Raw genomic sequence first — 21,291 nt, forward strand, 5'->3', positions numbered from 1 at the left:
TGTAGGATCTGTATAGACCCTGGGGCTAGGAACCAGGTTAATTCCTTCTCACGTTTCATTTCTGTTCTCCTGAGTCGCTTATGTCTAGTATCTTGTAATGATTGCTACTCTTGATGTCCAATAATAGTATTTTTCCAGCCTTACTTTTTAGGTTAAACGAAAATAGAAACGTAAGGAGCTCTTTTTAACTTAAAAAAATAACAAGGGAGCAAAGATTTGTCATCAGAATCGTTTCAATTTCCCCTTTTCTTACTATAAAACTCAACAATATTAATGCAGTAAATTTAACAAGGAGCTAAACATTATAGTAAATTTATATGAATTTATTTTTGAAAGCATTTCCTCTGTGATTTCAGGTGCACATAAAATTCATTGCAATCTGAATTCAAGGAACTAATTTGCGTGTGTTGTGGGGGCTAAAAAGACGTATCTCCAATTGTGTAACATGTTAACGAATGAGAGCTCTCACACAGCTACAGGCCCAGTAACTAGCACAAAACTAAAGTTGAATCAGTGGCGACAAACCTAATGCAATCGGACCTCTGGGGGTTCCCACTCAGACAAAAACAAACCAAACTAAACTTGTGACATCAGTTCACACGAATTTCAATTCCTGGATGGCGGTCCAGAGTTAATCCCACTGCCAAGCCGGATTTCTAAAAAAAGGGACTGACAAAACTGACTGACAAAAAAGGGGGGGACAACAACACCGGAATGAGGAAATTGACGAGAGCAAGCCATGTGCAAAACAAAGTTGTTCATTGCAGATAACCATGCAACCTGATGAACCACAGGTCACTCCGCTTAAGTCTCGCAGGGGTGCTCAGCTTCTCTAGTCTCACCAGGACACTCATCCAAAAGACAGCATCACCCCTTCCAAGCTTTCTGCTCATTCCGCTTCTTCCCGTGCAGTGATGTTTTTTCTGCTTATCACAGTGTCGTGTTCACTCGTGGTGCATGATGCTGAGGCATGGAGCGCCAGTGTGAAGTACGCGGTGAACTGCCCCGACAGATGCACGGCGGAGCGGTGTGGCGGGACGCAGCGGTGCTCTCGGACGGTCCTGGATGACTGCGGCTGTTGCCAGGTCTGTGCCGCCGGCAGAGGGGAGCACTGCTACCGCACAGTGTCGGGGATGCACGGAGTGAAGTGCGGACCGGGATTATTCTGCGAGTTCTACAAGGATGAAGACGACTATGGAGACGAATATGGAATTTGCAAAGGTATTTTCTCATTAAATAACCTTACAAAATCTGGGAGCTGTTTGTGCACGCTGCAGTTTGGTAACACTGATGTTACTGCACCAAACCCAGTATCCATTTATGTTATTACAGCCTTTACCCAAGGTTTTAGAAATTCTCCCAAATAACGGCACACATCTGTGAGCATGTGCAGATGCGGACATCCTTGCTGAATATTTAACTTGATGATCATACCTTGTATAATCTGAGACTTGCAGTTTATGATGTAGCAATATCCACTAAATAATAAATGTTTTCTTTCTTTACAGACTGTCTCTATGGAACCTATGGGGTTGAGTGCCGTAAGACCTGCAACTGCAAGGGAGGCATATGTGACAGAGAAACCGGAGCTTGTCTCACCCTCACCTTCTTTGCCAAAATCGCCCGCAAGCTTAAGAATGAACCACAAGCAGGTAAAGGAGAAATATTATTTTCATTTAAAGTTGAAGGTTTGAAGCCTTTGTGTAATTAGTAATAACTTCTCTATGGGCTAGTAGAAGCTGAATGTCTTGCCAAGTGGACTAAATTAAAATTCTGAATATGATGTATCATTTGCATGAACTGAAAGGCTAATGGTCTCCTTTACTTGTATTCTCAGGGACTGAGGTGGGCTCGGGAGAAGTGAACGCTGTGCAGAACACAGATCAGAACACAAACAGATCCACTGCTCCAAAGCGGCTCAACCCTCGCTGACAAGTGCTGACAAGACTGAATCTATTCAGTGTAAATGTAGCATTAACTTATAAATTAACTGAAAGATATATTTTATTAGAATACGCCAGATAACAAATTAAAAAAAAAAAGAAAGAAAGAAAGAAAAAACACTTTGTTACAGCTTTTGGAGTTTTTAGTTGGTTTGCTTGGTTTTTGTTTGACACCATTATCTTTTCTAATGAAATATGCAGACTATGTTATTCTTTCCAGATCTTTCTTTGTTCCTCAATAAATTAATGAAAATGACCCTGCAGTCTCTTCCCATTAGCTTCAGTGTCACTTAGAGTGCCTTTGTTTGTCAAAGTTGACCTGTACAATGATCCAAAATGGGCATTATCATATACAACACTGGGTGTGGTAGAGAATGCATTTGCAATTAAACCAAAGTTGTCACTTAAGGTTATCATTTAATTGCCTAATTTAGCAATACATATTTTGCCTTGGTTGTTAAATCGAGCCAGACATGAAACACTGAGTGGGTATGTTGTAAAAGCATTAATTATTGCATGGTAATTAACATATTGTGCAGTTGTAGATTAAACTAATTAAATATAAAGGACAAATAAGCCCATAAATAAGTGGAATCCATTCATGTTGTTAACTGTAAGTACATTGTGCAAGGCGACAGAGTTGTTTGGACACAGCAGATTAATCACTGTAAGCCAGGAGCCTCTCCAGGCTTTGCTTGGCTGTGTGCTTTATCGCCACATTACTGCAGCAGGGAGCTCTGCCATTTCTTCATATACCTCTGGGTTTTTCTCTTTTTGCAGTAGGCTGGGTTCCACCAGAAAAAAAAAACTCCACAAACCAAGACATCATTTTTTTTAATCTCAGATGAGCATTCTCCTTATTCCCAGAGTATGTTTGTGTGTAGAAAATTTACTGTCCAGATATGGTTGTAAATTTGGACCAAAGTGTCACGCATATAGAAACCTTGGCATTTATTTAAGGGAGGGAAAGGGGTCTTGCAAAACTATCAAGAAGTCTGATGAGAAGTGCATATTTTGAGCAGAAGTAATTCCTGCCAGTGTGGTTTCCCATGATGATGTGACATGATGTATCCAAACACAGGAGCAAAAATGGATTTTATTGCTGAGACTTTTTACAGACATCTTTGACTTCACATTTTTTGGGTGCCCTAGTTTCTTAGCTCTCAAAAATGGGAAAATATGCTTTTTTCCCATGCAGAACACAACTCTCAATCAGTGAAAAACGTTTTAATCCAAAAACGCAAAAGAAAAACTGGAGGAGGAAAGAGAGAGGATTCAAAGAAGGAAGGTTTCTCAGTCTATGTAATGAAGGACACAGACTTTTAGTTTTGTAACAAAAACAAGAAAAGCAAACATTATAATATTGTTTATTTACTGGATTTTCTTCTCCACTTCACCCATCGGTTTCTTTAAACACCAGAGAAGATAGACACAAATTTTAATTCAGCGAGCGTCAATAAGAATACACCCTTTTCAGAAAATGGTATCTAACTTTAGATTTAACAATTTTATTTAAATCCTAAAATTCTACAGAAAAACAGTGGAACAAATTCTGTGCAGATTATACAAAGCACTTCAAACAGTGTTGTGTAAAGGTACTAGCCACCCCTCATTTCTTTATTTTTTGCTCCCAAGTGGAGACAGGCTGCTTTTATTAGCAGCCTATCACAAAACATTTCATTTGTTTCCATTTTTTAGCTGAATCCATAATGAATGTTAAAAATAACCCAATTTGACAGGCATAAAATAGTGATGTTTGCATAAATAATATGATTCCCACTGAGGTATTAGCAACAAACTTAGCATATGTCTCCAGTGTGGGCAGTCTGTCCTTAAAAAAAGAAAAGAAAAAAAGAAGAAAGAACCTGAGAGATGCATTTAGCCCTTTATTTGATCATCTACTGTTCATTAGAAATAGTCTCAGTGGAAGGGTGGATGTCAAGAAAACAAAGGAAAAAAGCTGTGGTATGCCAAATTATACTGACAAATCACTGGCAACAAGTCTGAAATTTTGAATTCAAATCATTATCATTATGTACAGAGGGGATCAGGACAGAGGGACAAAATTTGTGAAACCAACACGGTGGAGGCCTTGTCACGGTTTGGGGCTGTATTTCAGCCAGAGGTTTAGCGATCTCATCAGAATTCATGGAACTGAGAACAGAAAAATGGATTTTGATCCATCATACAATACCATCTGGAAAGCATCAGATTGGCAACATCTTCTTTTTCCACCACAATAATGTTTCCAAACACGCTGCCAGTGCAGTACAAACTTACCTGGATAGAAAAACATACAACTGAACACTATGAGGTGTGGATTGTCCTCCCCAGAGCCCCGACCTCAACATTACTGAAGCGGTGGTCATACCAAATATTGATTTTCAAGACTTGTTCAAACCCTGTTTTAGCCTTATATACTGTCTTCCTGTGCATGTTTACATGTGTTCTATTATATTGCTGCACCTTTGTCTATAGCAAAATATTTAGAAATGAGGGGTGGCTCAACATTTGTGTACATTTTTTAACTATATGAGTTCATGATAGCATTTGAAAACAATAATGTAATACTCGGAGATAAATGTCAAAGTAGTCATATACATATATATATAAATTTATATATATATACATGTTTTTAATAACACTTATGACAGTTCAATGAAAATTTAAATTAATTCTCTTTAAAATCGTAAGGAATCCTCATGGCATTAATGATCATTCATTATATGTGGCACTTGATTAGATACTTATCATATGTAATCCTCCATAAAGCAGCATTAACTCTGCTGGAGATTTAAAAAAAAATAACTACACGACATCCAGGACAATAAAAAGATTTCAAGAAAATACTGGCCGAGCTAAAAATAACTCTTATTAGCCTCACCTCTGACTCTTACTGGTACAAAAATGTTTTCCAGTATTCAGCTTGTTTATTTCCTGTGCTTCCTGACACCTGTGAAAATGGTCCTTCTTCCTGTTGTTGTTGTGTCTGCCCAAGACAGGAATTTAAAAGCATGGGGTTTTTCAAGTGACACTCCGAAAGCTCTGGAATTTATACGTGACACACAACTGCACATGCCCTGTCCTTGTTTTGGGAGCTAGTTAGAGAATGCTTCGTATCGTTTCAATCAACACTTCACCTCTAAACACTACGACAGAATTAAAATGTGGCCAGTCTGAATTTGTTTCTAAATCATAAATATGATGAACAGGGGTGTATCAGCATATCTGTATTATTATTATTTACAGGAACATTCATGATTTCCCAATCCTCACATTTCCTTGACCAATAGCCATATAAAGCAGAAAGGATGAAGTTTCCTGAAAAAGACACAAATTACACTGCATGTGTGTTGGTTGTCAGTCCAAGGACAAGGTGACACACACAAACACACACATACATATAGGTATGGGACAGTCTGTGTGTGAAGGCAGTGAGCATTCACACATTCAAGTGCTTAGGCTCAAATGTTCCTGTCATTCCCCTGAGAACCGACCGGCCGAGGTCCCGCAACCAAACAAAGGACCCTGGAAAATAACAGGAAAGAGTTGGTGAGAAATACCCTTTATCTGACTCCCTGAACACGTCACTGCCGCCTCTGCAGAAACAAAGGTGCGTGAATGGAGTAGTAAATAACACTGATTTACTGCAAATAGATGTTCTGGTATTTATACTTTGGCTCTGCCTCAACAGGTTGTTTATTGTAGCAGTGGACTGACAAACACTGCAAACAAGGAAATTAAGTGATGAGTTTGATTACACTGATTGCAGGTAATCAAAACTAAGCAACAACAAGCGCGTCGTGACCATCCTGGTCTGTTCAAATGACGTAAATTCGGTCGGATTAATCAACTCTTTTGGTTCTTTTAATCAATGGTTTCACTCGCTTTTTCTTTTTTTAACGGTTCTCAGAAACCTCACGTAGTAAACTGATAGCAGCAAAACAACAGGTCAGATCCTTGACCTTAGCGACCTGACAGATTTCTGACCCCTGGAGGGATTGTCTTTTCCATCATGACGTGACGTGAGGAGGAACATTCCCAAGCAGCGTTATCATCACACCTCCAGAATATGGAGACTTACTTTTAGTAGCCAACAAACAACACAAAGAAATAAATGACCTTTTTTTCATAATTGCTTGATATATTTATTCATGTAACTCTTTGCTTTAAGGACCTATTCTGTTACCTAAAGAATGGGGATACATTTTTTTTATTATTATTAATTTGGAAACAGTAAGGAATTTTCTGGCATTAGAAAAATGTTCTCCTGGCGAACGTCCTTTTTTTTTGCAGAAGTCAGAAATATTTACCATCAGTACATTTTGGTTCTTTTAATCAAAGTTTAATTCTATTGTATTCTATTGTATTCTATTCTATTTCCTTTATTCTCAGTTATGTGCACTAAACACTATCAGAACAAATGAGTCACAAATGTATCTTTCACAAGAAATGTTGACCACTAAAGTTGACAAGATACATTTTCCGTTAACTGGTTTTTAACAGCATGGCTGTAGATCGGGACCTCCCTCCTTGCATGTGCTTTTGTAAAGGATGTAGTGAGAGCAGCAGCAAGACACTGAGCAGAACACATATCAGGGACACTGATTAGGGTTAGGGGTTTGTAAACGTAAAAGGAAGTGGGTTGCTAAGCGGCTCGCAGATATTTAATGGTTGCAGGCAGAATAGAAGTTGAATTTGACTTAATCGCCTTTCTAATCTACTGCTAAGGTATTTACTCTATATCAAGGATTTTAAACTCATTTTACATTGTGGGCCACATGCAGTCCAGTTTGAGCTTAAGTGGATTGGACAAGTGAAACTCCCCTTTTTTCAGTGAAAATAAGTTGAATGACACATTTAATCCTTGACATACTGTAGCTTGATATAAGACAAAGAAGTGAAATTTCAACAGTACGCCTCAGTTGTTTTCTTCATAATGAAGAAATGTTGCTGTAGTAAATGAAAGAAATTTGTGAGCACCACTCTTTGGGCCGAAATTGTAAGGCTTAAATATGTTAAATCACAGACACAAGTTCTTGTAACTCATTGCCAAGACTGTCTTTTAATTATAAAACATAAGGTTTTTCTTAATTCAAAGCAAATATCCTATGTATTTATTTTTTTTACAGTGGATCCAAAAACAGACAAAGTTCACTTTGAGAGTTCACTTGTTCTCCCTGTTTTTATGTGGGTTCTCACCAGGTACTCCCACTTCCTCCCACAGTCCCCATTATGATAAAAAAAATGTAATTAAATTTTTTAAAAAGCTACAAATGAGAATTTTTTTAAATGCCCATTAAAAAGCTTTTAATTTTAGTGAACGTGAACAGAGTTTTGAAATACATAGATTCGTGATTATCCATTTTTGGAGAGACACATGGACCTCTGGTGGCTTCTTTTTGCACTGTCGGACCAAAATAAAAAGAGAAACATAAACACGCTTGCTGAAGTTCCTATTTCAAATGTTTCAGAGACCGCCAGCAGAGAGCACTATTGTATACAAAGAGAATGGTAACCTTACACCACTGATTTCGGATACATAATCATTACTTTTACCCAGGTGCTATTAGATATTTCAGGTACCTTAGTATATGTAGACATGTGCACTTCATGGAACTTAAGGTCAACTGGATTTTTGTAGTTCAAGAGAAAGAAGGAAAAGAAATGTTTCCTGTAGTTAGATAAATACGCTGCAAGAAGCGTGTGAGCAAACTCTTGCAGTGGAATGAACATGTCTTTTTGTGAGTGGGTGTGTTTGTGTGTCCATTTTTTTTTTAAACTTCCTTTCAAAACACCAGCACTCAGTATATTACAGAATGTGCCAAATGACTTTATAAGGAATGAATGCACCTCGAATTAAGGCTTCTGAATGGCACCACTTGTTTACTGTGCATGTTTAACTGGGGGGTTTAAATTAGCTGGCAATAGAGGAAGGTTGGAGGAAGATGAATTTTATCTTAACTGAAGGTGGTATCCGTATGAAGGTGATGTAAATTTAAAACACAAGTGTGTGGGGGGAAAAAATGAGTGAAAATGTCAAAATTCAGATCAAAATTTTCATACACATTTTAACATCTTATCTGTCCACCCATCTGCTTGTTAAGTTCAACGGACACATTTCTGACATCTCAATGACATCACTGAATAGTAGCATCACAATCTCACATATTCACAGTAAAATACACAAAATATGGACCAAAAACTGCTGAGTGAAGGAGATGAAGTGAAAGGAAGCAGCAGCAATCCCAAGCTTATGTCATAAATAACCAACAACACCCAAATAATCACTGGCACAAACATAAAAAATGCAGTTACCTAAATATTAGAATATTATTTCCAATACTTGAATTTAAACACTTTCACTTTATTTTTGTCCAAAGCTCAACCCTGCCAGCACAAGCATGTGTGCATTCTTTTGTAGCCAGTCATACCTGCGGGCTAAAATGTGTTTTTTGTTTTTGCAAAATTCATTGGTAAGTTTGTTGCACTCAGATCTTCACATCGTGTTCCATTTTCATTTTCTTCTATAAATATGTCTCCTTCTCAAATGTTTTTGTCCTTGATAGAGCTTTGTGCATTCAGCTCCCTGTCATCAGAGACAGTGCTCAGGCACAGCTGTGCAGATACAGCACGTAAACTAAGCTATTTTTTCTCATACATTTAAGTTAACTAGGCAAAAAACAAGGTAGTAAACTGAAAAAACAGTTAATTTGGCTTGTTTGAACATAACCTCAGCAATGGCATCAGTCAGATATGTAGCCATTAACCTGGTTTCACAAGGATGAATGAGTGACACAGATCAAACAGACTAACAGATGAGCAGATATAATTTATCATGTCATACTTTGGGTTCTATATGCCATACAAATACAAACAGGGAGGTAACTTTGCTATGGTTTAATACTATGCTGTACAGCTGTTCTGACAAAGACATCTCATTATAGTATTTTTCCCCTTCTTGTTCTAATCGACACTGTCATTGATTGTGTGATTTTTGGATAGAAATCAAGCAATAACTGATCTTTACCATTGGGGGGCAGTGTGAACAAGCTGTAAACACAGACATCCTTCAAAAGTGGCTCAAAGAGTTTCACTCAGAGTCAAAAAAGCACCAACATTATTCAACACTTGCCATTTATTTAAGTCATTTTTGCATCTGCCTTGTGTATTTTTGTTTTTTCCTCTCTGTCAGGACCGTTTGCCAACCAGTTACAACCTCTGTGTGTCTGCTTTGTGGCTTTGTGGGGTACTGATTATAGCCACTGAAGCTATATGGAGCATCTTGCATCCTTAGTTAGTGAGCTGGCATTTATTTCTGTAAAATGAGACCGTTTACTGGCTGCTTATCTGCTTTTGAGTCTAACACGTAAGCCTTTCTACCTTTCTGTAGAGGCTCTCTAGATTTTGCCAAACTAAACCTCATTATGATGCTAAAAGGGAAGTGCTCCCAGACACCTGCCCACTGTGGTCATCTACCCACTTACTGTCGCGACACACTGACTGGCAGAAGTTGAAGATCACTCAGCTACTGCTTTCATTCTTTGGGAATTTACACAAGGGGACATAAGTGAATAAGAAACTTACAAATGGAGAAATGAAGCTGAAAAGCTGAAAAACAAATAACAAAAGCATTATTCCCATTCACAGCGAGTAGGTTCTTCTCAACAGAGATTCCTGCTGTCTGTCCAGAAGCCACCAGTCCAAAACCTCTGACTGCAAGGCCATGAGAACACACTGAGAAAAACTCATTCCCAGAGGCTTCCTCTGTGAAGATTCATCCATACTAATCTCATAAGTTGTCTATCAGATGAGGTCTCCCAGAATATCTCATGGGAGTAGATGCAGCTCCAGCTTGTTTACAGATGGCCACTTCCTACGTCACAAGGTCACACTGTTTCATGTTCAGCATTCCTCGTCCTGCAAATATAATTAAACACGCCGAGGGATGGCCGAGGACAGATGGCTCCGAGCCTGCTGTTGTTTGTTCCATTTTATTTAGTGAGATTTCTCATAAGGATGCTTAATTTTTGTAAAGTGATTAGATTTTATTACAAAGCAGGAATTCTGTTTATTTTTGATTGCCAGATATTAAAAAGCTTTGTTTTTTTATTATTACTGAATTAGAGCTTTAAAAGCTTTAAAAATAAAGCTAAATGATTGCTGTGCCAACAGTCTTTAGTCATCTGATTAGCAATTTGTGAGAAAATGCTTCTTAAAAATGGTGCTCTAGTGTCAACACTGATGTCAGCATTTTAACACGCTGCTGTTTATCAGTAAGAGTGGGTGCCCCCAACCTTGGTGTGTGCAGAAGCCCCACCCACCTGCTGTTCACACCTTGTGTTTTGTGAGGGATGGCCACTTCGAAGAAAGAGAGGGTGAGGGTAGTTAAAAGGGCTTCTTTCAGATAGCAACTGATAAATAAGACTTATTTTCACAACCGTGAGCCATGCAAAGCTACTCTAGCAGAATACAAAACTATAGATGTGAAGTTTAAAATGAGCAAAGTCGCCTTGACTTAGAAGTTTGACTAAAACCATCAGTAACAGTGGTGATCACAACATGAACATCTGTAGAAAAAAAATCACAGCGATGCAATTTACTTGACTTTAACTGGCTCTAAAAGTGTCAACTTCATTACAACCCAGAAAGGAAATATAAGTGAATTTCAACCTCTGGGGACTGAAATTTTATTACAAAGCATTTGCAGTTCTGTTGAGATATTTCACTCCAAAGTGAAGCAGAGGACAAGCTAATGTTCCCATAAGTGGAGCCTTGCGGCCCGGATGGCTAATGACCAGAGAATTATGATCACAATTTAATGATTGGTGCTAAACAGGTCGTGGATCTCTCTCTCTCTTGCCCACAGCCAGCTAATAGATAATAAAGAAAGGCCTGAGCCTTCACTTGACCCTCTACTATGTCAGGAACCCAGCTGGGACCTTGCTTGTTGATATTATCTCCTCCACAGTTGTCAGCACTTCATTTAAAGTTCTCCGTCACCTCACTCAACCAGCTCCTCCGCAGGACTGCACCACCACAACAGGTCAAATTTGCCCGCATCTTATTACCTGTGAGTTTGCAAACAAACTCATCATCATGCAGATGATTTGATTTTGAGGAAGTAATTATTGTGGGCACACCAGCTACCTCCTACACAGACTGGAATTTGCGTCTCTCCGTTGGTAATGAGCACCTTTTGCAGGCTCAGGGGATAAATTGGGAATTCATAAATGCTGGTCCTGTGGTGATAACAAATAATGTAGTTTGCATGACCAGTTCTGTAAATTATGCATTTGAGCTTGAAATTTTTTTTTTCTTTCAAATGCAAAAAATTAATCTATTCCTTTACTGACATTGTGCTATTATGCTATGGGGTATGAAATAGCCAGTGCATATTTTTTTTTATCACCAATTTTAAATTAAATGTTTGATATTTATTGATTCATTCAGTCATCACATATTGCACAGACCATGCAAACAAATCATTTAAGTACGGAAGCTATTTTACAAATAGTGATACAAATGGTAAGCTCATTGAAGATAGCCTTCCCTCCAAGTAGAAAAAAGTAAATAACATAAACAAACAGATGAGCAGCAATATTTGTTCATGTAACCTAAAAAAGTGGCTTAGTGTGATCATAACCAGCCTTGTTAGCAAGCCGTGTTGCTCTTTATTGTAAAATATGCTGAATAAGAAGCATAATGATGGGAAATTACCACACAACTCAGACGTTCTGCCTGCAGGAGCACAGATACAGTGATTCAGACTGTGACAGCTCATGCGATCTCATCCCAGGCACTACTTTATTTGTAAATTGCAGAATGAAAAACGCCTCCTCACCAGAATTAGCTAATGCAGCACTATGAATTTAGGAAAAAAAAAACATCAACAACTTTTTGACCACCCCCCAAAAAAGCAACACTTTCCAGGGGCTATGTATACAGCTGGGCTGGGACCAAAGTGAGGACAGAGTGACTGAATAAATGTTTGCTGAGCTGCCTGCACGCAGTCGTTTGTACATGTCATGTTGAAGACCCCGTAAAACTCTGGGTGTGTATGCACGCTGGATTAGTCACAGATGGTGTGTGGAAAAGTCGAGATTTTTTCTGTTTATTCTGCATTATAAGCCTGCTGTGGGAAATTTCCTGGCTGTTGAAATTTTAAGATGAGCAGCACAAGTTTCAAAACTGCTGGTTACTTTGCTCTGTATGCTGAAATAAAAGAGAAAGTCAACTGAGGCACTGCTCAGTCGGAGCTCTCCCTCGTTCTTTGAGACTTCCTCAAACATGATTTCTCTCTGTGTATCACACACACACACACACACACACACACACACTCCTCCCCTCCCTGCCTCCTCCTCCTCCACCTCTCTGTACCAACACACACTGCTGTCTTACACCGAGCGTGAGCGCCTCAGCAGCCGGGATGACTGGAGGAGCTGGGACTGCAGATACTGCGGTGCTGAGAAAGACGGCGTGAGCGCGTTTGTGTGCGTGTGCACGTGCCTGGGCGGACTCCAGCTGTAATGGTGCCCCGTGTGTGTGTGACTGTGCTGACCGCAACAGTCATCCTGTCCAACAGCGGAGACTTTCTCAGCGTGCAGATGGTGTGAGCAGTCAGGGGAAAAGTTTCTAACAGCTCGACTGAGTCTCGGCTAACTCAATCCACACTGCACACACACTCATACATTGTGCCAGTCCAGGAGGGGAGCAACAACAACAGCAGCAGCAGCTGAGCATGAGGACAACTTGAGCTTGTGTGTGAGCGGGATTTGTCTTGTAGTTGATTGATTGACCTGTCGCTGAAGAGGATACGGTGTCTGGGCATCACCACACATCCGAGCTGTGAGATTCAACAGGGCTGCTCGTTTGAAAGGTGAGTCCGTTCAGTAAATCTGTTGACTCTTTGTTATGATTATGAAAATGCTGTAAGCAAAACGGACACTTTGTTACTATTTATTTATATTTCAGTCATAACAGGCATTCTTCACCTTAGACTACAGCACAGTAAATATGGCATGTGGTTTTGCTTTGGCACATTTTTAAAGCGGCATCGCTGGGTTAATGGCTCATTAAAGTGATTTATTGTGTGAAGTAGTTACACCTGCGGTGACTGCCATGTTGAGCAACGGAAACGTCAAATGCACGACTTCTGAGCTGCTGTGAATCTGTGCATTAACGCGCAAAACTGTCTTTAAGCTGTAGTCTTTTTCCATTAGCTCCGTTATTGTCTAAAAGCTACACATGTGTGGCTGAAATATGAAATTAGGAGCATGTGTGGCAATTGTTGTTGGAAGGCCGGGAAGCATTAAACTTCAGCATTAAACTTTCGGGAAAAATTAGTAAGTGTCAGGTTTTGTTATGCCGTACAGTTAAACCAATAGAATAATCTTTAAAATGGTAAGACTGTTGCTTATGACCTCAGTTCTGAGTACTTTTGACTGTAGCACGTAGAAGTTTGTCTATCTGTGGATGGATTTGATTTATGGTAAAAACACATCTTACATGTTTGCCTGATTTCAAAGATTGATGTGGTTTTACATTATTGAGTGAAGTGTGCCAGGAGTACAGGGACAAAGGGGAGTAGGGTCTGCATTCCCATACACATTTTAAGCCCTTGTCCCACATTAGTTTTCATTTTTGTATAATTAACTTCTCATATGAAAATAACCAATTGTTATATTTCTTTTTATCCTAAATCCTATATTCTTTTCAAATATTCTGGACCAAGAACACCTTGGCATCTTGGCTGGTACGATTTGATCACAAGATAGTCAGTACTGTTTGGAAACATTTTTGAACTGGTGTGTGTGTGTGTGTGTGTGTGTGTGTGTGTGTGTGTGTGTGTGTGTGTGTGTGTGAGAGAGAGAGAGAGTGAGAGAGAATGTCACTCATTCCAGCTTACTAAAATGGAAAAAGTAGTCAACAAAGAGAGGAACGTGGTGGAGAAAAGAAAGAGTTAAAGGGATCATGGCAGAACATCGGTAAAACAGAAGTGTGAATGGAAAAGAAATACATGAGAGCAAACCAGTAGAAGGAAGGATGATGACTCCCGTGTGCCAGGAATGTCTACAGCTCACAAGCTGTGCTGCTGCAAAGCTCAGGGATCAGGTTCCCCGTGTCAGCTGCTGTGCGGGACTGTTCCCAGGTCTAGCCATGTAATGTCTGTTTACTGAAGAGGGTGTGGGGACCAGAAGGACTGAACTGCAGCAAATCTAGAGTTCAGATTGGAAGTCCTATAGCTAAAGGTGTTTTTTTGTTTGTTTGTTTTTGTTTAATTTTCTTCATGTTTTGGAAAAAAAAGATTAAATCAAGTAGACACGGCTAATCTTTATATTCAAACTGACAATTTGCTATTTTTGTTTTGTTGCCAGGCACAGCATCTTGTGTGACATTTATGGAGGTTATAATGCAGAGTCAGCATAAACTCCTTCCAGCAAACATCACTAGTGAAAATGACTGTGGTCACTGGGCGCTGTTTTCACTTTGCCCCTCTCACCTGGCAGCGTATGATCTTGCATGGCGTCCTTTTTTTCCCCATCAGGAAAATATCCTCTTCATATACTGTAGAGACAGCCAAATTAACAGTATTGTCATTCAGTTGTCACAGTGTCAAAAACGTGTGAGATGAGTCAGGGGTCAATGTGAAGTCTTCACCTTCATCTCTCCACATGGTTGCTGCTCTGTTCCCAGACATACTGTGACACATGGCATGGAGGGAAACGAGTGTGTGTGTATGTATGTGTGTGGGTGGGTGGGGGGTATGCTAATGAAATGAGTGTATCATACCACAAAGCCAGCATAGTGGAGAACGAGGGGCACACATCGTGTCTAAACTGTTGTGTAGACAAAACAGATGCTGACTCGTCACACTGATTCATAAAATAAAGCCAGTTTATTGGGAACTCCAAGAAATTCCTCTTCAAGAACTGACCCTTAGTGTTTGTGATATATTACACTGCTCACCTCGCCTCCTTGCTTCTCGTCTCGCTTCCATCCATCCATCCATCTTTCTGCATGACTCACAATGACTTGTGTGGGTAGTAAGCAATCATTGATGTTTCTTACCCTATAATGAAAGACAGCTCCTCAGATCCTGAACTCCCTGTAACCCCGTCCCACGTTAAATCACCGTAGGCCTAAATTGTGTGAGTGTTGGATGGAGCAATGGATTATTATCCTTATTTATTTTTTTCACATGTGTGCGAGTACTTCCATCTGTGACTGCTCTGAAGCCCTTCCTCTTTCACATCCTTTCCGGTGATTAGCACAGCAACAGCGCAGCAAGCAGCATGCCGTCCTCTCACCTCTGTGACTTTATAACAGAAGTCTAATAGAAACAGACTGCTCTCGAGGTAGCAGCTTTGGCAGCCGAGGGTTATATTTGTCTTTAACACATGCTGGTCACAGAGGCCCTCTGCGTTTCGAGAGAGGGGGTGAGGGTGGTTAGAGATATTTAAAGAGTTGATGGCACTGACTGGTAATGCAAGTTCATGTTTCATCTTGCGTGTTTTGTGGTCTTTTGTGCTGTTAGCACAGTTAGTACATATTCATGTGAACAAAAAAATCTAAATGTAGCTTCATGACACACAGTCTGTCAGTTCAGGGTGGAGTCGCTCACCTGTCAATCATGGTGAAGACAGAGAAAGGGAGATGAGCCATTGCTGCTTTATATTTTTGTTCTTGGACTACTGATTTACATGACCCAAGGAAAGTTGGCTCTGGTTTTACTGGCAAGCACCAGGTTCAAAGTAGGTTACAGCTGCTGAAAATGCAGAACTGAGGACTGATGACAGACTGATGGTAATGGCAGTGCTTGCTGCAATGTGCAATGACACCAATGAAGAATTTATCTCTTCTGTTTATCAGTGAATCATTAATACTTCAAGCTGGGGAATATTTACTTAGCTGAGACTGTCAGTGACCTTTTATATCATAGGTGTCAAACTCTGGCCCGCGGGCCAAATTTGGCCCGCAGCGTAATTACATTTGGCCATACCAAATTACTATTAGAGCTGGCCTACTGGTATTATACAGCTAATATATATATTGTTTAGTATTAAGCTTTGCTTGTTCCATATTCAGTCCATAAGAAAAGATTCATTCTTATATCTGGAGGAAGGTTTTTTTTCCAATAAATATCAATGTTAGCCCACGATTTTGTTCCAGTTTTCAATTTTGGCCCACTTTGTATTTGAGTCTGTTTTATATGAACAAATAAGTCACAACAGGTTTTGAAAGGTTTTGAAAAATGTGATTTTCTTAGAAACCTGAGGAGCTTATTATTTCTATTATTATTTGTCTTGTCATTTAATTCATAGAAAATGTCTTTTTTTTGTGAAATGTCTATAGGTGACAGTGAAAAACAGGACCCTTGATATGTTTGTACTAGTTTATCTTTTTCTTAATACTTTGTAGTATCAATGGCAGTGGGGGAAATCTTCATCAATAGTTCAGATCTATGCACATTTTCCAAAACCTTCCGGTGGACCGGTTTGTAGTCTGTGCTGGGCCGCTTCTGGGCCCTGGGCATTATGCTTGAGACGCCTATTTTAAAAACTAAGCACATGACGAGCACAAGTACAGAAGCAGGACGAGTTCTAGATGTAGGGTTAGCTGGGTTTGGATGCTTGACTACACAGGAACTGTCCCTTATGTGTCCTGCAACAACTAAAGCTTGACTGCAAAAGTACATGGTTGGTAATTTGCCTGATATCACTGCACAGATTTCAGTGTTAGTAGATGTGCTTAAACATTAACATTTCATCCTCATGCTTTGTGGCAGCCGCAGAGTGGGAAAGTCAGTAGTTCTAACTTTGTTGAATCCAATTACCTCTCAGCAGTGCTCTGGGCTGCTGTTGTGACCAGTCACTTCCTGTGGTGGCCCATGTGGCAGAATTTTCTGCCAAGACCAAAAAGTTCAACCATTTATGCAATTATCTCTATAGTTCCAATAAGCAGAGGGTGGAATATCCTTGTTTTCTACAGCCCAAATATATCTTTTGCTAGCTCTTTTGTAGTCTTTATCTGCAAGAAAAGCAGAACTTTAATTTCCCAAAGGAAGAGCCACACAGTGCAGCAAGGCCTCAATCTTCCTTTCTTCCAAACTAGTTCAGTTCAAATAAAGACATGTCAAACAGCAGCTAAGGCTTTTTTGTGTGCTCTTAGCTTCAGTAGTTTCCCATATGGGGAACAAACAGTGTGTGTAAGCAGTGAAAACTAGCAACCTCCTGATGCTGTGAGACCAGTCCTGTGTAGACAGGAAGGTCTCTGGTGTCACATTTCAGAGACTTTACAGCCTTGGTCACCTTCCTTTCGACCTCTTAGATATCTTTATTTCATAGCGCATGGCTATACTGTTATCCAACATATGGTACATATGACATCACTTAAAACTTGGCCAGCTAATGTGTAAAAGTTGCCATAACTTTATTTATGGCTGTATATGTTGAAGCCTTAGCGGCAAGCTAAACATAGAGCCCCTTTTTGTTTTTATCACATGGTTATGTACTATGAAACAATGCTTTATTGTACCACTTGGTACCTTTCTGCCTGCTTCAGAAAATAGCTGTCATCACTTATGATACATCTGCTGCCTGTATTTTTATTATTTCATTGACAGATGTATATTTTTAAATCAACAAAGTCCATGAAGCTGATGCAACCTGGCTCAGTTTCCCATGGACAAAGACTGCCTATTAATACGTCTGTGCTCAATAAGGGACCAGCACTGATGGTGTTTTGAAAGACTTCTTCTCACTTCAACACAGAGAAATCAGTCTCTGCTTTTTTTTCTGCTTGAGTTGTGTGCTCTCAGTTCATTCATTTTTATCGGACTGCCTGAGAACCACAGATATGTTGCACCCTGCTAAGAAATTATAGTGCATGCTGCACAACCTTAGAAGGACAGCACGAAGATATCTACAACTCAGCACTCTGAGTGTGCGGGTGTGTCTGTGTGTGTGTGCATGCGTGTGAAATATATACAAAGCTGATGTTTACAGTGAAGGTCAGGGTGTTTTTTCTTCATCATGGGCAAAGTTCTCAGGCATGTTATGAGAAAATTCTAGCATCGTGTTAAGTACAAGGCACCTTGAATGTTCCCTGTTGGATGAAACAGAAGTAATGTTAGCAATGAAATACAATCTAGTAGGCATGACAGATGGTAGTTTGGATTAAAGCCTCACTGATATATTGTTTGACCATAATTAGCTGTTGAAACTGAAAAATTGACATACATCTAGTAGATACTAGAATGAATATATATATATATACAGGGAGTGCAGAATTATTAGGCAAGTTGTATTTTTGAGGAATAATTTTAATATTGAACAACAACCATGTTCTCAATGAACCCAAAAAACTCATTAATATCAAAGCTGAATGTTTTTGGAAGTAGTTTTTAGTTTGTTTTAGTTTTAGCTATTTTAGGGGGATATCTGTGTGTGCAGGTGACTATTACTGTGCATAATTATTAGGCAACTTAACAAAAAACAAATATATACCCATTTCAATTATTTATTTTTACCAGTGAAACCAATATAACATCTCCACATTCACAAATATACATTTCTGACATTCAAAAACAAAACAAAAACAAATCAGCGACCAATATAGCCACCTTTCTTTGCAAGGACACTCAAAAGCCTGCCATCCATGGATTCTGTCAGTGTTTTGATCTGTTCACCATCAACATTGCGTGCAGCAGCAACCACAGCCTCCCAGACACTGTTCAGAGAGGTGTACTGTTTTCCCTCCTTGTAAATCTCACATTTGATGATGGACCACAGGTTCTCAATGGGGTTCAGATCAGGTGAACAAGGTGGCCATGTCATTAGTTTTTCTTCTTTTATACCCTTTCTTGCCAGCCATGCTGTGGAGTACTTGGACACGTGTGATGGAGCATTGTTCTGCATGGAAATCATGTTTTTCTTGAAGGATGCAGACTTCTTCCTGTACCACTGCTTGAAGAAGGTGTCTTCCAGAAACTGGCAGTAGGACTGGGAGTTGAGCTTGACTCCATCCTCAACCCAAAAAGGCCCCACAAGCTCATCTTTGATGATACCAGCCCAAACCAGTACTCCACCTCCACCTTGCTGGCGTCTGAGTCAGACTGGAGCTCTCTGCCCTTTACCAATCCAGCCACGGGCCCATCCATCTGGCCCATCAAGACTCACTCTCATTTCATCAGTCCATAAAACCTTAGAAAAACCAGTCTTGAGATATTTCTTGGCCCAGTCTTGACGTTTCAGCTTGTGTGTCTTGTTCAGTGGTGGTCGTCTTTCAGCCTTTCTTACCTTGGCCATGTCTCTGAGTATTGCACACCTTGTGCTTTTGGGCACGCTTGATTGTTCGATGATCACGCTTCAGAAGCTTTGCAATTTTGAGACTGCTGCATCCCTCTGCAAGATATCTCACTATTTTTGACTTTTCTGAGCCTGTCAAGTCCTTCTTTGACCCATTTTGCCAAAGGAAAGGACGTTGCCTAATAATTATGCACACCTGATATAGGGTGTTGATGTCATTAGACCACACCCCTTCTCATTACAGAGATGCACATCACCTATTATGCTTAACTGGTAGTAGGCTTTCGAGCCTATACAGCTTGGAGTAAGACAACATACATGAAGAGGATGATGTGGACAAAATACTAATTTGCCTAATAATTCTGCACTCCCTATATATATATATATATATATATATATATATATATATATATATATATATATATATATATATATATATACACAGTGGGGCAAAAAAGTATTTAGTCAGCCACCGATTGTGCAAGTTCCCCCACTTAAAATGATGACAGAGGTCAGTAATTTGCACCAGAGGTACATTTCAACTGTGAGAGACAGAATGTGAAAAAAAAAAATCCATGAATCCACATGGTAGGATTTGTAAAGAATTTATTCATAAATCAGGGTGGAAAATAAGTATTTGGTCAATAACAAAAATACAACTCAATACTTTGTAACATAACCTTTGTTGGCAATAACAGAGGTCAAACGTTTACTATAGGTCTTTACCAGGTTTGCACACACAGTAGCTGGTATTTTGGCCCATTCCTCCATGCAGATCTTCTCGAGAGCAGTGATGTTTTGGGGCTGTCGCCGAGCAACACGGACTTTCAACTCCCGCCACAGATTTTCTATGGGGTTGAGGTCTGGAGACTGGCTAGGCCACTCCAGGACTTTCAAATGCTTCTTACGGAGCCACTCCTTTGTTGCCCGGGCGGTGTGTTGTGGATCATTGTCATGTTGGAAGACCCAGCCTCGTTTCATCTTCAAAGTTCTCACTGATGGAAGGAGGTTTTGGCTCAAAATCTCACGATACATGGCCCCATTCATTCTGTCCTTAACACGGATCAGTCGTCCTGTCCCCTTGGCAGAAAAACAGCCCCATAGCATGATGTTTCCACCCCCATGCTTCACAGTAGGTATGGTGTTCTTGGGATGCAACTCAGTATTCTTCTTCCTCCAAACACCACGAGTTGAGTTTATACCAAAAAGTTCTACTTTGGTTTCATCTGACCACATGACATTCTCCCAATCCTCTGCTGTATCATCCATGTGCTCTCTGGCAAACTTCAGACGGGCCTGGACATGCACTGGCTTCAGCAGCGGAACACGTCTGGCACTGCGGGATTTGATTCCCTGCCGTTGTAGTGTGTTACTGATGGTGACCTTTGTTACTTTGGTCCCAGCTCTCTGCAGGTCATTCACCAGGTCCCCCCGTGTGGTTCTGGGATCTTTGCTCACCGTTCTCATGATCATTTTGACCCCACGGGATGAGATCTTGCGTGGAGCCCCAGATCGAGGGAGATTATCAGTGGTCTTGTATGTCTTCCATTTTCTGATGATTGCTCCCACAGTTGATTTTTTCACACCAAGCTGCTTGCCTATTGTAGATTCACTCTTCCCAGTCTGGTGCAGGTCTACAATACTTTTCCTGGTGTCCTTCGAAAGCTCTTTGGTCTTGGCCATGGCGGAGTTTGGAGTCTGACTGTTTGAGGCTGTGGACAGGTGTCTTTTATACAGATGATGAGTTCAAACAGGTGCCATTCATACAGGTAACGAGTGGGGGACAGAAAAGCTTCTTACAGAAGACGTTACAGGTCTGTGAGAGCCAGAGATTTTCCTTGTTTGAGGTGACCAAATACTTATTTTCCACCCTATTTTACGAATAAATTCTTTACAAATCCTACCATGTGAATTCATGGATTTTTTTTTCACATTCTGTCTCTCACAGTTGAAGTGTACCTCTGGTGCAAATTACTGACCTCTGTCATCATTTTAAGTGGGGGAACTTGCACAATCGGTGGCTGACTAAATACTTTTTT

The 21,291-nt window shown here is 40.0% G+C and overlaps 2 protein-coding genes across 2 annotated transcripts in view; both read left to right on the forward strand.

Moving 5' to 3' along the window:
• The first annotated feature begins 754 nt into the window (after window positions 1-754).
• Window positions 755-2,199, forward strand: esm1 (endothelial cell-specific molecule 1). The gene is made up of 3 exons (XM_004549674.4): window positions 755-1,221; window positions 1,509-1,652; window positions 1,838-2,199. The coding sequence occupies exons 1-3, from the start codon at window positions 915-917 to the stop codon at window positions 1,930-1,932; spliced, it is 546 nt and encodes a 181-aa protein (XP_004549731.1). The 5' UTR covers window positions 755-914; the 3' UTR covers window positions 1,933-2,199.
• A 10,143-nt stretch (window positions 2,200-12,342) lies between these two features.
• The window catches only part of arhgap24 (Rho GTPase activating protein 24), an 81,874-nt gene continuing 72,925 nt past the window's right edge, over window positions 12,343-21,291 (forward strand). Inside the window, exon 1 of the mRNA XM_004549675.3 lies at window positions 12,343-12,822. The gene's annotated coding sequence lies outside the window, so the exon portion shown is untranslated. The remainder of the gene's footprint in view (window positions 12,823-21,291) is intronic.

Source organism: Maylandia zebra, linkage group LG7 (genome assembly GCF_041146795.1).
Source record: "Maylandia zebra isolate NMK-2024a linkage group LG7, Mzebra_GT3a, whole genome shotgun sequence".
NCBI classification, from domain to species: Eukaryota; Metazoa; Chordata; class Actinopteri; order Cichliformes; family Cichlidae; genus Maylandia; species Maylandia zebra.